The 16,959-nt window shown below is 36.1% G+C and overlaps 1 protein-coding gene across 1 annotated transcript in view; it reads right to left on the minus strand.

The window, feature by feature from the left end:
- The window catches only part of CFTR (CF transmembrane conductance regulator), an 86,487-nt gene that overhangs the window by 23,483 nt on the left and 46,045 nt on the right, over positions 1-16,959 (minus strand). Inside the window, exons 13-21 of the mRNA XM_021553473.3 lie at positions 16,166-16,252; positions 14,550-15,282; positions 13,324-13,452; positions 10,395-10,432; positions 9,182-9,435; positions 8,301-8,380; positions 4,028-4,178; positions 2,677-2,904; positions 551-651 (exon numbers count right to left, since the gene is read on the minus strand). Coding sequence (XP_021409148.2) covers positions 551-651; positions 2,677-2,904; positions 4,028-4,178; positions 8,301-8,380; positions 9,182-9,435; positions 10,395-10,432; positions 13,324-13,452; positions 14,550-15,282; positions 16,166-16,252 — 1,801 coding nt within the window. The remainder of the gene's footprint in view (positions 1-550; positions 652-2,676; positions 2,905-4,027; positions 4,179-8,300; positions 8,381-9,181; positions 9,436-10,394; positions 10,433-13,323; positions 13,453-14,549; positions 15,283-16,165; positions 16,253-16,959) is intronic.

Consider the following 16,959-nt stretch of genomic DNA (forward strand, 5'->3'; position numbering starts at 1 on the left):
AGAAGTTAACCTTGTGAAATACTCTGTTTTAAAGTGCCTACCTGTGAAAATTACACATGACTGCAAAGTCTTATGTCAGAGGGCATTTTACATAAAACCAGAAAAAGACTGACATGGAAGTCAAGGACAGATTTTTAAACCACTATTGATAATAGGTGAAAGGAACTCAAGAACATCCATTGTGACATGCTATGCAAAGTTGTTAAGTAGACCAAGGAAGGTATATTTTATATATATAAACAGAGGAAATATATCATAACAAAAAAACCTCAAGCGTTTTCAAGGTTTTCCTATCACTGCTACATCTGCAATCTGAATCCTCAAGTACAAGTATTTGCTCTTGCCTATTCCAGGCCAGAAAAACTTCTTAGCATGGAAAAAGTCCATTTGTGCCACCCCAAAGCTAGTAGTTTGTTATAAAATATATGAGAGAAACTTTGCTGATATATCTGCATAATATTCAACTCTGAAGATAATTCATGCACAACTGTAATCAACAAAATAAGGCAATTCCTCAAAAGAAAGCACAGCATCATGCATTTTTGCTTACCAAACTATCAACATCTATGCTTGAGTTTACTGCCCACTGCAAGGTTCCCATGATGTTCATAGCTAAAGTAAGAATAATTCCAGCTGTACCTGGTCCTTCACCTGTGGAGAGAAAAACACATTCCATTTATGTGCAAGCAAAAACCATTAGAAAAGAGAAAATTAGCATGTATATCTTAAAATGCCTATTCATATTCTCACCTCTTTTACTTCATGGAGAAAACATGGATTTGCTAATCATAAAAAGGACTAAGAGCTAAATCATAGTTTAACAACTGGCTTTGGCAGTGAATTCACTAGAGACCCTAATCTTGCTTGGCAGAAGAATCTTGGTACTTAAACTCTAAACAGAATCAGGTCTCTGCAATCTTGATTTGACTTTCCTTTTTTCAACACACATGAATCTGTGAAATTACCACACACAGCTAACAACTCCAAAATTCAAAATGGCTTATATTTTCACTTCTTTGACAAATAGAGGATGTTCTCCTTAGTGTTTTACAAAGATGTAGATGTAAATTTTTAGCTTTAATTGTTGGCTGTTACAAGCATGGGATTTCCCAGGGATTTTCCTTTATGACTTCATACAATACAACATAAGCATTTATTCTACCACACTGTTGATTTTTAACCTCACTACATGTTAAATGGAATTGAGAATTTAAGCCAAATGCCTTTCTATGATTTCTCCATTCCTTACATAGTTTTCTTCAATGAACCTCCACCTGTTTTCTTACAGATGTATCATTACATAAGTAAATATAAAAGTAAGCAATAAAAGCAAAATATTCCTCATGAAAGCTGATAAATTAAGAAAAGGAATTTAGTGTTGCTCCAAGGGCCTGTTATTTATAACAGTAAAGGTTATAATGGTGGCAATATGACAAATTTTAATATTGTTTTTAGAAGTGTTTTAACTCCTTTTCTCAAGTAAAACATCCAGGACAACTAACAGAAGAAATTATTTTCCTAAAAACCCCAAACTACTAAGGACACAGAGTGAGAAATGAGAAGGACAACAGGGAACATTGTTTCCCATGAATGGTGGGGAGCTAGAAGTCTCCTTAGTAACAAAAGTACTGTAAGTGCCTATTTTCATATAAAAGTATTTGTGTCTCCTTTTGTAAGGAGAACTAGAGCTCCTTCTACAAGAAATAGAGGATAGCATTTCATAAACTGTACAATATTTGATGAATTGCAAGCTCTTATATAACTCCTTTTCAACACTGAAGTCCAGCTGAAAGAAATTTGAATATTGTTAAATTTAAAACCCTCCTCCTAAAATCAAAACTCTTGTTTTGAACACTGTGACCATAGTACTGGAACTGCATACAGATCCTGCACACAAAGCTCAGTGTAAAACTTGGAGAGGTAGAACCATGTCTAAACATAAGAAAAGCATAGTGAATAAAAAACTGTATTTGAAGTTAGCTGAATTTTTCCACCTAAATGAATTATTAACATTTTTGGGACATCACACTCCTAATTTTTGCTTGTTTGAGGCTGGCTACACTTGGCAAGGCATGGGCAAATACAAGTAAGATATAGTGTGATATAGTCATATACTGTGTTTACTAGGAGTGGCGAGTAATTTTTCAGGGGATTTTTAATAGAATTTGCAAAATTTCACATAGTAAATGAGTCAGTGGGTTGGGAATTAAAGAATTGGATTATAATTTCTCCTAATGGTGTGGACTTTAAAAGGTTATTTAAACTTTTCATGTCTTAGCCATTTGCAAGTGAGAGGAGCATTAACTGCTCTTTACTAAAAACCTTTGAGTTATACAGGTGTGATCAACAACAAAGCTTGTCAGAACAGTAATGTGGTTTCAACCTCATGAGATAATTTTACAGCAATTACTATGAACAAAATGAAAGTTTTGTCCTTTCAGTTATTATTTTCAGATTAATCCCTTTAACAAGTCCTCTACAATATCAGACTGCAGGTAATAATGGTGTTATTTCTATTTTAATTAAATTGTGTTTACTACTATGACATACTTAAAGAAATTACTCCAATGTATGCTAAATTCCACAACAGCTTATTTCTCTCAGTGTTTTCTAAAGCTGAGCTGTTAAAAAGAAGCAGCAGACTTCCATTTCAGTTTTCGGGTAAAGTTACCATACCTGTAGTTATGATAGAGATAAATACCACAGCAACGAAAAAAACAACAAAAATAATTTCTATCCTCATCTGGAACCAGCGCAGTGTTGACAGGTAGAGGAACCAGTTTGCTGTGTGTAGGTTCAGAGCTTTGTGAAAGAGGGTCTCAAAATACGGCTGCCGCCCAAACGCTCGCAGTGTCCACAGCCCTTTTAAGCTTGTAACAAGATGGGTGAAGATTGGACTCCGAGCTGTAAAGTGTTTAAATTAGAACACCAGAAACATGCATGAGGAAATGCCTTTGATACAATACAAACAACCCCCCATCTCTACCTCACAGCAGGGTAATTACTGTCAGTGTAGTAATTTATATATGTTGTCAAACTACATGACTGAAACAATCCTAACAAAGGATATACAACAGTCCTTGCAAGCATGGGTTGAAATTGCATTCAGTGTATTGACAAGAAGGGATCACAATAATTCTTCACAGTTGGCACATAACTACTTGTCTTGTATCTACTTGGGGAAGCTCCTGGCCTTCTGTAGGATGCCACAAGAGACAAGCTGATCCTCCTCAGCCAAAATTAATTCCTGTTATTTTGATAACTCCATTATATGAAGCTTTCTTAGCATAGGGAGAGTACTTTAATGCTCCAGATTCAACTGCACTGACATGGTAATTTTAAGCAGATCTTGCATTACATAAAAAGTGGTGAGCCAGTGCTGGATCTCTGTAAACATCAAAGAAATTTAAATCTAGGTCTGAGGAACTCCAGAATTTCATTTAAGTAAAAGGGAAGAGAATCACCACTGTTAAAGGTTCAGGACTGAATTGCTGAGGATCTGCCAGTTTGCTGCAAAGCCAGGCAACAGTGCATGGTCTGAAAATTCACAATTCCGAATGAGGTTTTCAATTTTATTTGGAACATTTTAGTCTCTTAATGGGGGGAGAGGAAGGAAATTTAATCAGATACCTTATTCAGAAATAAGAGCTCTTTGTGATCAAGATCTATCCATTGAAATTTTTTCTTACAAAGAAACAAACTCAAAGGGTACATACCAAGTCTGACCACAATTTTGTGAGTTACATTTACTCTCAAGAAAACTGTATGTCAGGACTTTATTTGTTTTCAGCTGCAGTGGTGATAAAGCCCATCTTTTAAAAGTCCTTTTTTATTGCTCTTTGGCAGCAGAGCACTCTGTATTGGCTGGATCAGTAACAGCCCTGACTTTAAGGAGATATGTGTTCTGCTCCCAAAGACAATGTCATCTTGCAAGAGAAGACGCAAAAAAAGAGGAGAAAGAGTGAATCAATCACTTCTCAATTGATTTGTTGTGGATTTAAAAGTCTACCAATTTTGCTGCTCCTACCTTCAGATTCCAGTTGTTTCAGCTGCTGAGAAGTGTGGAGGAAGTATGCCCTTAACAGAATAAAGGCTCCTATCACAGGCACTGATGCCAGGAAGATGTAGGGTTCTAATATTGAGACTACTGTTATAGCGCCAATCACAATCAGTATTAACTGTAGAATGAAAGAAAAATACTATTGATACAGTAAACTTGTAACTTTATAGACTAGAGATTGGTGATGAATCTCCTTCCTATGGCAACTACATATTGTTTCAACAAACATAAAGTGCTAACCTAAGAAGATTTGCAGCTGAGAACAAACCTCCATGAAAAGATAATTGATAGCTTGGACCAGATCCATAACCTGTTATAATAAGCTGCCATCTTTTCTAATAGATGGAAAAAGTGTTTTCTCTAGTACAATCTGTATTGCAGGCTTCTAAAGTATGAAGCCACACAAAAGTAATGCAGCTAGGCACTCACTCTTAAAATTGTAAGAATGAGACTTGCAATACCTGCAGCCACCTACCAAACCTACCAGTGCAGTCCCTCTCTTGTCTGGACTAGGTGTGCAAGACTGTCAGGAGCTGAGTGACAGTCTCCTGCAGGTTCTGGGCAAAGCAGTCTTGTTGAGGATCAGAAAAAGTGGGAAGTTGTACTTCTTTGGTCAAGGAACTGTAACTCATACATGAAACTAACACTACTGTTTGTCCTGATCAGAAGACAGAAATAAATTGTATGAGAATCTCTGGTATGACAAATTAGCAGTTTCAGGAGAAATAAAAAGGTGTTTAAAGGTGTCAGATGATAAAAGAACAAAATTATTTCAGAGTTAATCTATTTTAACCTACTAGAGACTACTACCATTTTAAAACCTCATCTTCAGTAGCTCTAGACAGATTTAGCTAAATCTGGTCTTGATCTTTACTCTAGAAGAGACTTAAGCAGGTAGGCTGCTTTTCTCTCATGTCAAAATCTAAAGAAAATCAAGTATAACTGTGTACATAGAATAGCCAAGTTCTGCTTTGTACCAAAGTGTTACTTCTAGCACTAGACAGCTACTTCAAGCTGCAAACTTACCAGCATAAAGCAAATGCAAATGGACAATTTGGGACAAAATTATGAACATTGCATTGGAACATCACTGCAAATGACGAGTCAGCAAAGAAACAGATGGAAAGCAAAACTAATTTCACATTAGGAAGAAACCTGCAGTGGGTGCTTTTGCTACTTCATCCACATAAATTCAAGAAAGGATTCAAATTTCCAATATTCCAAGTTAGAGGTCTTTCATTAATAGGTAAGCACATTCTAAGTTTCCTATCATTTTTTTTTTTTAACATCAGAAATCTGAGCAATAGCAGCATCACATTATATGAAAAAGAATTACATTACAACGGAACTAGCTAAAGGAGGAATGGCTTTGAACTGAAATAGAACAGGTTTAGATTAGGTATTAGGAAAAAATTCTTTACTATGAGGGTGGTGAGGCATTGGAACAGGTTGCCCAGAGAAGGTGTGGATGCCCCAGCTCCTGGAAGTGTTTAAGGCCAGGTTGAAAGGGGCTCTGAGAAACCTGATCTCATGGAAACCATCCTTGCCTTTGCAGGAGGGTTGGAACTAGATGATCTTTAATACAATACAATTTTATGGTCCTATGAGTTCTTTCACTATTTTCCTCATTTCCCTTAAAGGAATGGTGTTATGTGCGAGTTATGCTTTTGCAGGCTGTTTAGCACTGGTCTGCAGCAATGCAAGAATGGATTTGTGTTTACTCATTACTTCAAACTGCAGAAATTAGTAACACTTGTATCTCTCTCTAATTGTTAAGAAGCAAATGAGCTATTCAAGTGATATTGAGCCATGTTATACAGTTCTCACATTACTTGAGATTACAGTCACTCAGTGACTTAAAATTCCCATTTCTGTAATTTACTTGAATTTTGCAAAGGTCACTATGATGTCATACTGTTCTAACTGCTGGTCCCACAGTTATTTCATGAAAAAGTTGAATATGAAAATCTGTGTTATCTCATAAACTCCAAAGTAAGCCTAAAGTCAGACGAAAGATGATTTCTCTAAAAAGGCAGAAGAAAAATCTAAACCACAAGCCAACTGTATTAGAATATAGTTGAGGAAAGGCAGCAGAGGGCTCATGCAGCCCAGTTCAGTGCCCCAGATGCTGAGCTTTCAACCCTGGGACGGAGGCCAGATGGGGAGACATGTTCCACTGTTTCCCAGTTTGGAAAATGCAGGTGCTAGGAGACAGAGCAACTCAGCAAGGATTCAGCGTGGCAATGACTGCAACAGCCAGTTTGATTAACCAACAGGAGTTTATTATTTAGGGGACACCAGTCATGATCACAGGCATGAATGTTCAATGAGTTCACTATGAACTTTTGGGTAAGACTACATTAAATCTTAGGGAGAAGCAGTATGTGCCAGCAGCATCTCACCTGAAGGATCTCCAAGAAACAAGGACTGGTTCATAGAACTGGGCTTAGCATTAAGACAAGGCTCAGGAGGATCTCAGCACTTTGTATGACTACTGGTATTTATTATACTTACAAAAAATTATGAATGTTTCTGTATATGTGATTTGTTATTATTTATATAATTAAAATATATTATGTTTATATAAATAATAGTAGGTATTTGTTATGGACCATATGTGCTTGAGCCAAATTCTTTTAATTGTCACACAGTGGAAAGATAAGAGGCAATGGGCACAAGCTAAAATTCCATTTAAACATAAGAAAAAGCACTTTTAGCATGGAGAAGGTCAAATACTGAAACATGTTATTCAGAAAATTTGGAGGTATCCAAAACCCAACTTGGCCTTGAGCAAACTCCTCTAGCTGAACCTGCTTTGAACAGAGGGGTTGGAGGGGCTCCAGGTTCTAGGTCCACATATGCCTTCCAAATTCTATGACTCTTCAACAGTCATCAGAAGTCCTATCTATAATTTCTCTGTATCTTTCAGAGGAATCTGACTTTGTTCGTCAGCAGAGTCTGTGGAAGTCTGAATCTATGGAGGACCAGGAGAAATTGGTTGTGAAGGAATGATTGTTAAAATTATTGAAGATGATGGGTATGTTCAGAACCGGGAAAGACAGGGCAGCTTATCATGCATGTCTAGAAGCCTCTGCAGCTGACACTGAGGAGAGAGAGGTAAATCTATGGGACAGTAGGGTAAAGCTAAACCTCTGAAAGGTAGCATAATAGAAAAGCCAAATACTGGGATTTTCCTTATTCTTGAAAGCATGAAAAACTAGTCAGTTTCTTGTAGAAAATTTGAAATGTAGAGACAGACTAATTAACATGCTTCTGGAATAACATCCCCATAGTAGATCCAAAATATCTGAAACAAAACGGTTGTAAAAGAAAAGACAGTAATGGCTCCTGTTCACACTGAAGATTATACTGCTGATTCAGAGAGTCCCAATGTCCACATTTACTCATTCAGCAAGTTCTCATGACATCAACAGGACATGAAGTAAAGCTGTGATATACTTGAACCTTTTCATGTCGAGATGCACTGGCCCCTCTGAAGTAATGAGTCAAAGTTATCAATTCCTTACAAAGATATAGGGAAAAAAATCTGTCTTTATCAGATAATCATGATGGTAGGAACTGTAAAGCAGGCAAACTCACAGATGGAGACAGGCAATCTGTACAGCAGAGTGTTTGGATTGATTAAGTTGGGCCTGTATATCACCTTAATAATGTAGAGAGGAACAGGAGCACAGAAAATATTTGCTTCTGTTTTTAAAATATTCTGGGAACCAGTTCTATCTAAGGAAAAGCATGCATTTCCATAGAAGATAAAGGAACAGAAAAGTCAAGAATATATTCAACAGAGAGAAGTAAACTAATGGTGATGCTAGCAAACTGGGAACAGAAAAGATTAAGGAGGAGAAGTTATGGAAGTGACTGAATGCAATCAAAGAATAGCATTAAAAAACAGTAAATTTGAGCCATGGTAACAGAAAGAAACTAAGGAATGCCCTTTATGACTTAAAGTTGAATCTGGGCAGAAGCAGGGATACTTGTCCTGTAGGGATCTGCAGGGCAAAAATATTTCTGAGCCTGAGTAGTAAGAGTGGTTTGCATAAACAGTGGAGGTACACACAGAGGCAAGCACTCAAAAATGAAGCAATACAGTTAACTACAGGATAAGCAGCTATGCAGATACATAGATAAAAAAAATTCTTATGATTTCTTTTGCAAGATGTACAGCTGAAATATCACTTTGCCATAAGACAGCAAAAGTTACAACTTTTATTCTACAAACCTGAATGAAGTCAAATACTGTGAGTGGAAGTAAGTCATCCAGTACTGCTGTATCTTTTGAGAATCTGTTAAGCATACCACCTATGGATTAAGGAAAAAATAAAAAAGTCAGAGGCACAAAGCATAAGGTCAGTACCCCTTATTCAGCAGGTCCTGCTGATATACAAGTCATTTGCACATCAGCATTTGCATGGGTTTGTATCCTGTTTCTTAATTTTTGAATAGAATTACTGTATTAAACATCATGTAACAACAAAGTTAAGAATATAAGGGAAAATGAAGGAGAAGCTCATTGTTGTATCATCATTTAGCAGTGTCTCCTATAATCAACTGCTTATCACTATGAAACACATGATATAGGAGTTTCATGCAAAATGGGAGATGGAACTTGTTGCACTAGTTATATAATGAGCTTTATATCAACTCCCAGATTTGAAGATGCATACCATCATTCACACTAACTGATGTTTTATGCTATTTTAGTAGGACTATTCATTAAAAAAAGCACTATTTATCATCCACATCTGATTCCTTGTCACTCACTACATAGTTGACAATATGTTTTATATTGCAGTTTTTGACAAAGTCTATTCTTTAGAAGTTATTCTACTTTTATTTCCTAGAGCAGTTAATGGTTTATTTTCTCCAAATTTCTTCCTTACAGGGTGATATTTCAGAATCAGAATTGACAACTGAAATATGTCACACTTAAGTGCAATCAAGTTTCATTAAAAGATTCACAAATTACCTTATGTGGCAAACTTCTAACACTCTGCTTGACTGCAAATGCAAATGTAAGGTAACACTGTCCTCTAACAGAATGAAAACCATTACATTGAAATGAAATGCATAGATGAGTCAATCACTTTCCATCTCAGTTACCTGCTTTCCAAGAGTTGAAGGTTGACATAGGTGCATGAAGAACTGCATGCACCATCTTTTGATGAAGAGTTTTAGACACTGTTATAAGTGTATGCACAAGGGGCAAACCTCTGAAGATTCCCATGGCAAGCAGGGTATCTGCCACACCCACGTAGATGTAAACGATGTAGTAGCTGCTAGTGTCAGTGACAATCACAGGAGGTTTGTCAGAGGTGCTGTTTTCTGACTGTGTTGAATTTGCCTTCAAAGCTGTGCTGTGTGATGCAAAGTAAAAATAAGTGCATTACTGGGAATTGTGTGCTTTCTCTCTTTTATTTACTAAACAAAACCAAACAGTACTCCAGTGTCCATTTGTTTTAAAACTATGCTAATGGTTACTTATAGATATTTCCAGTAATTTTTAAAATATTGTCATGAATGTACGAAATATAAATTATTAATTGCTCTGGTAGTCTCTTGCAAATCTGCTGCCTATTTAATCACTGACAAACCTAACCTAATCCAGGAAAATGCCAACTTCTTTTAAAACAGAAAAATTAGTTTAAGTCTTGAAAAAACTGAATTACAATGGAAGTAAAATTCTTTAAGTATACTATAAAAATCAAAGCCCTTAGTGATTTAATGTAGATGGAAATCAACATCAATCAGTCCACCTCCAGTCAAACCTATGTCACCATATACTTCTATAGTCACACATATTCATTGCTGCAGGATAAAAAATGGATTAAAAGCATTAACCCAGGAAAAGTCACTGGCTTTTCCACTGCTCAGTATATTTTAACCTACAGCTGCTGACCCTGTAACTTCTGGGAAGTCTCCTTGGATGAGCTGAGGAAATTTTACAAATGGGATCTTACAGAAACTGTTCCCTTGAAGCAAGGGAACAGTTGTCCTAAGCAAGTCTTACCAGCGCCTCTGAATTACATATTGAAGATAATCATATCCACGCATCCCCAGAGTGAACTGACCCAGAAAAATCTTGCATACACTGTTTGTACTCAATTACAAGGCATATAACATTCAACTGCCAGCCCTTAAAGAAGTACCAGATACCACCTCCACGAGGTATTTAGATCACCCATCTCTGAACCATTTTGTTGACTATAAGATAGCGACTATCCACATAGAATTCTGGCAGAATTTATTCATGCTTTACATTAAAAAATATATAAGGGATATCCCAGTTTCTCAGTAAATCATCACCACTACTTACTTTTGAAGAAACCATACCCCACCAAGAGAAGCAGCTACCTGTGACCAAAGAAAACAGAGTCAGAGTTTGGTTTATCACTTTATGTAATTTTTCTCTCTTATCTTTTTTCATTGACTTTAGAAGTTTTTAGAGGGAGCATAACAAATGGGTGGAAGTCAAACCTACTTAAAGCAAAAACCTTGTGATATCTGCTTCTCTCTCCACGGAAACAATTTAGTGCATCCCACCAGGAAAGCTACATTTAGACTTCTATTACAATCAGGCTCTCAAGTGCCTGAGAGATTCTTGAATTCTAGAAATTCTTGTATTCTTTTTTACCATACTATTAACAAAGGTTTTCTGATGCCTTCCTACTGATAACTGTATGCCTTAACAGATTTTAAGTTTTAAAGATTAATATTCTAATGACCCTAGAAGAGTAAGTCTCTCAATATCTTCAAAGGCATCCATTCAGATATGAAAGTCAAACCTTTAGCATTATTATTTTTGCATTGTTATTCTTGCTAGCTGATATCTACATTTGACTGATATTGCTTTGCTGCTTAGATTTACATAATTTTCCACATACTCTATTGTATATTTTTTAAATGTAGAATTAAACCCTTTTTATTGTGAGATGGTTTGGCATTCAATAAGAATTTACTCTGTAATAGATTCTTGTTTGTCTACCAAGATACTGGAGATCTTCATCTAGTCTATTACATTTTAGTTTGCCCTGTTCCTGACTATGATAATTCTTCTAAGGGTTGAAACAGTTTTTGCATTTTCTTCCCATACATTTTTATGTCACTGGTACAGAAATATATTGTGGTAATACCCCAAATGATACACATAACTGAAATCTTCTCTTTGGGAGCCACCAACTTTTGCAGGTCTTACAGTAAATAACTCAAGATTGACCATGATGGTCCTGAATTTAAGTATTTTTAAGAATCAGCCTTCTTTCACAGTAATATTTTTATATCTCCCAACAGAATTCTGTTCTCATCTTGACTCCTCACAACAGAGGATTTTATTCAGCTGTGAAGTTGATGGTAGGTAATATTGTCACAGAATAATTTCACAAAGCCTGTCTCTGTGTTTCCTTCCGAAACTGTTCTTCTTGCAGCAGTTCAGCAGCCCTAGTCTCTGGGTATTACATCCATGAGCAGTTTTGAGCTGCTTAAGTGAGCTACACAACATGCACCTTCCTTGCAAACCTAGGAAATAAGTACAGTTGATGTCCTATTTTGGTGACCTGTGTGAACCCATCTTGGAACCTGCAACACAAAGCAATCCATTCAAAATCTAAAATAGCATCTCTAGAATTTCCACAGTAGTCCCACCCAGATCTGAAGGGTGTAAAACACCACTTTCAATTTACTTGGATGTTCATCACTGGTGTCTCTTCATTGTCTCAAGTTGGAAGGGTACAAACTGAAGCACAGGACACATAAACACTTGGAATAGTATTTGAGCTCACACACAGAGATTTGCTCAAGACTGGGGCTGCAACTAGGTATCTTCCAGCCCATTCATTTACCAATAGGCTTTTACTTCTATAACAGTCACACTGGAGACTTTAAATTATATGGAAATATTCTTTGTTGTAATTTATTTTTTTAATTAGAAGATGAAGATTTTTTAACTGTTTAAAAAAGGTTTAGTCTAAAATAAAGCAAAAATGTGTAATCAGCATTAGAAATATATGCTGAATATTCAGGAAAAAAATCTTATATATCTTAAAATTAAAATTTCTTTTGCCTCTGAAACTCACATTCAGCTTTGCTGTTGTTTATGTAGCCATTTTCCACAGCCATGAAAATAAAACTTATATGATAAGAAGAGCTACACATCTAAGTACTGTCTTGCCTCTGGAGTTGGTTTAAAAGTTAGGATGCTAAACTAGATCTAAGCTCCAGGACTTATTCCTGGTCCAAGGAACAAACTTAAATTTCCTGCAATATAACATTAGTGTAAATTCAGAATACCATCAGTCACATCTTTCTCCAGCTATGATGACACTAGAAGTTTGAATGTCACCACAGAATTGCTAAAAACCCTTTGCTGACAAGCAGAAAGAAATGAATCCTATATTCCTAATGGATTCTTCTCTTCATTCAGTTTATGTTGAAAAATACCAAGAGAAATTGGGACCATATTTTGTAAGTTGACATATTAATACAGTCTCATTGATTTCTCACTATGAAACGTGTTCCTTCCCTTTCGAAAGTACTTGATTTAGGGTATTTACTACACAAGAGAACATTAAGAGGTTCTGTTCACTAAAAGTCTTTCCTAAATTGAGGGACCAGACAAAAAGCAGGCAATTTCTGATATATGAAAAACAGTCAAATGTCCTCAGAGAGACAGATATTCTTCAGTATTTGCTCCAGTGTTTTACACCATCCTTGGAAAAAGTCTTCTCTGCATGCTGCAGGAACACCCCTTTCATCTTTCACTGCCCCCACAGGCATTCAGCACTGTATTTTTCTCAACACTCTTCTTTCACTAGGAGCAAAGCTAGTAACTCCTTTTTCAAAGCAATTTTCCAAATTTATGTATGTGCTGACCAAAAAAATTATGGCAATTATTACTATTAACTCCCTAAGGCTCTGCAAAGATAATTTGTAATGAAAAATGGAAGATTATTCACCTGTGTACAAGAGACTTGCATAGGGCAATAATTCTTATTTATGGTACCACATAGCAGAAAATAACCTAGATAATTTAAGAAGATGGGTCTTCTGCTGCTGTGCACTAACCACTAACATTGGTGAAGAAGTGCTCATCTAAACAGTAGAAAAGTCACTGCAATTTAATTTAGCAGCAGTTGTCAATAACTGATACATGCAAAAGCTTTTGTCTTGTTACTTTATCCATTTTCACAAAGAACAGTTTGAACAAACATCATTTGTTGCAACATGACACCAAACACAGATTTTCTTACCTCAACTAAGAAGACAGTCACACACAGAACCAGAACAAAAATCAAGTTTTTGTGGATAGTAACATATCTGAAATAAGTATTCCAGGTAGTAACAGTACCCATGCCTTCAGCATCATCACTGAAGCATTCCTGTCAAAAAAACCAACAAAATAATAGTAAGAATGCTAATATCTCTGCATAAGAATTTCTGACACAATAATGTTGTCATTCTTTCTGCTAACTCACTGCAAATAATTGAGCTGAAGCATTAAATTGGCTGATAATGGCTAGAGAGGAAGGCACTGACCAGTTGAGTCATTTTTAAAAATACAATCAAGAGATTATTTGAACTTTTCTGATGAGAGAAGCCGAAATTTAGCCAAAACTACCAGAATCAAAAACTATTAATCAATAGCTATTTTCATTCAATGGAGACTTATTATTGTGATTTTAGAGTAAATTTGTAAGCACTTTGAGCTTTTTATTTTCTGTTGAGCTCAAAAGAAAAATGAGCAGTACCTCAGCAAATTATTAATTTAAATTTTCCTTTGATATCTGCTTCCACCTAGGAAACTCCCCCAGAAAATATTCCTATGCTGAGAAAATCAGCTGCCAGTTTTTAAAATTAAAGTATTCCATCATGACCAATTGAAACTATTAGGAAACAGAAGTTTTGGTCCAGTTTTTGGTATAAAAGTCAACCTTCTGGTTTTTTTGACACATGCATAAAACCAGAGGAAAATCAAGCTTACTCCTCCATTCATTATCTGCATCAGGACACAAGAACTAAGCAGTCTGACAAATTTATCAAATTAGATCAAATGCCAGTTTTATAAACTGTGCTAGTATTTCAAATATATTTTATTTTTTCCATGAGCCTTAATGTTTCATTGGTGATTTTACCTAAATGCTTTAAAACAATGTTTTTCCAAGTTATGGTTTCAAATTTTATTTTATCATAAGTAATCTTAAAGGTAAAGTGCAGGAGATGTAAATTCTGTGTTGAAATTCCCTACAGATAGCACTGAAAAATGAACAAAAAATAAGGCAAAATAAAATTTTTGATTATTTAAATTATTTCAAGGTGATGCTTGAGTTTGAAAATTTTCACAGGTATTCAAAAAACATATTCCACAGAGAAATGCTGCATTAGGAAGGAAATAGTCCAGTAGAAAAACAGATGAGGAGTATATTACACTAAACCACCACCATAACCAAACCCAAGATGAATTCAAATCAACACACACCTTCAAATCCTCTTCATTGATTTCATCACTTATATCCAGGACACTGTCTCGAGACACACGCCTGGTGTAGATCTCTATCTCAGAGGACAGGTTTGTCTGAGGCACCATCGACATTTTCCGAAACGTTGTACTTCCCTTTTTGGAAAAGTTTGGTCCATAGTTCACAGCGGTGCTGGTCATCAGGTTCAGCACGGACTGCCTCCTGCGCCCTTGCAGCAGATGGTCAGCCTTGAGCATGCCAGAGCGCAGCAGCGCCACGTCCCCCTGCTCTACGTCGGGTACCAGCGAGAGCCTCCTCTCTGCTGGGTCACTGTGCCCATCCTCTAGCCCATTGACCTGCATCCCGTTCTTCTGCACTACTGAGAACTTCCTATTTGCATTAAGGGGGTTAATAATTACAGAGCTCTTCCTTTTGTCATTAAAATCTGACTTTTGTTTGAAAGATTGCTTCTTTATTTCATTGCGTGATCCCAGGCCTTCTCCTTCAATGGAAAATCGTCGGAGAGTCTCAGTAAGGATTGAATTTCTTCTCTCTGCACTGAACTGATCAAAAGAGTCAAATCCCATCAGCTCTGAGCTGAAGTCTGGCCGTTGACCCTGAAGTTCAGAAAATGTTCCATAGAAATAGCAGCTCCCTTCATGTAAGATTAATATTTTGTCAGCAATCTTTAAGTGTTCCAGTTTAGATGTAACCAAGATCCTCGTTTTATTTGCCATCAACTTGCACACGCAGCTGTAAAAGATGTAAGAGTGAACATTTAGACTTTTTTGTTCTCATGATTAAATGATGATTTTATCCCTTTCAATTTGCTTTTGCCTGCCCTGCTCCCAGTATGAGCAGTCTTGGGTGCTCCCTCAAACTACAAAAAAGGTAGTAAAGCTGAGATGTGTAAAGGGTGAGTACTTTATTGCAGGAACCAAAAAAGAGATAAAATTGAATCGTGTTCAGGTCAACCCAAAAAGCACAGTTCATCATGAAATATTTCTTTTTATCTTTTCATAAGGGTTACTTAGATCTGCTGATCTGAGACTTAAGAGTATTACTCCGATTTCAAAACTTCAAAATTACAGAGGCTGAAAAGATCATGGATGACAGTGTGTGTCCTTACATTTCTTAAAAAGGACAAGCAAAAAGTCTCTGACTTGGGCCAACCTCTGCCAATCATCAGCAGGCAATTTCAGATGATTCAACGTTCAGTGATCAGAAAAACAGGTCAAAATATAGCTTTTTGTAAAAAAATATGCTTACAAAGCAGGTAATTGTTTTAAGGTGAAAGCCTTTCTGATACAAAGACATGTCAGATATAAAGCCACACACACTGGGAGTACAAGATTACAGCAAGCTCAATATATTGAGATGGAAGAGGGAGCAGTAATGCTCACACCTAGCCCAGGCTTGTTCCCCACACAGTGCATTGTCCTACCACTAACAAAAAAATACTCAAAATATATACATAATACTACAACATAATACTACGAGAAACCCTAAAAACGAACATCCCAACAGGCATAACTTTGATCACATCAGTATTTTTGTACTGCTATTAAAAATCCTTCATCTTACTTCGTGCTGCTTGGTGAGATTCTTAAATACAATCTATCAAAACATACAATACCTTTCAAATATCTCTTTTTCTGTAAAAATGTCTAAGTGTCCAAAAGGAGAATCCAGGAGATACAAATCAGCATCTTTGTACACTGCTCTGAACAGAAAAAAAAATGGAAATGACATTAACTTTTGCATCTCTTATAAATTTAACTAAATATAATTTAAGAAGATTGCCTCAAATATTTTAATTTATGGAATTTCTACAGCATCAATATGGAGCTGGAGTTTAACATGAAATGTGCTTATAAAACATCTTTTAATAAAGCCTTTTCTTGCTTCAGATCACATTACAAACTAATTCAATTTTCAATTAATTTCTGTGCAATAAAACAAAGCTGTCTTTTACGCAGGTTACACTGTGTAAAAAGAGATCTGTTTGTGGCCTGAATCTGACAGTCCCCATCAATGTACAATGACCATTTCAATTGGAATTTAATGTCTACTGTAACATCTACTGGTGCCTGAGGGAATATTGCATTTATGTAAATAAACATGTTAAAAGACTTAGGCCTCAGCACTTGATTTCAAAGGTACTTTTAAAAAATGGTGAGCAAAACCAAGCGTATTAATGAGGCATGGTCCTGCAAACATCATTTGTAATGAGACTGTATAATTTTCAAGTTAAAGACATGAAATGGGACCTTAAGCTGTATGTACCTGGACATGGGTCACTGAGACTTAAAGCTCTGGTTAAGAGGGTCTTTTAAAAAAAAAAATTCAATAGAAAAAAATAGAATAGAAGTCCAGAAAGAGTCTCTGCCTTCTTCTGTGAAAATGAAAATCATTATGCGATATAAATCA

Source organism: Lonchura striata, chromosome 5, assembly GCF_046129695.1.
Source record: "Lonchura striata isolate bLonStr1 chromosome 5, bLonStr1.mat, whole genome shotgun sequence".
NCBI lineage: Eukaryota > Metazoa > Chordata > Aves > Passeriformes > Estrildidae > Lonchura > Lonchura striata.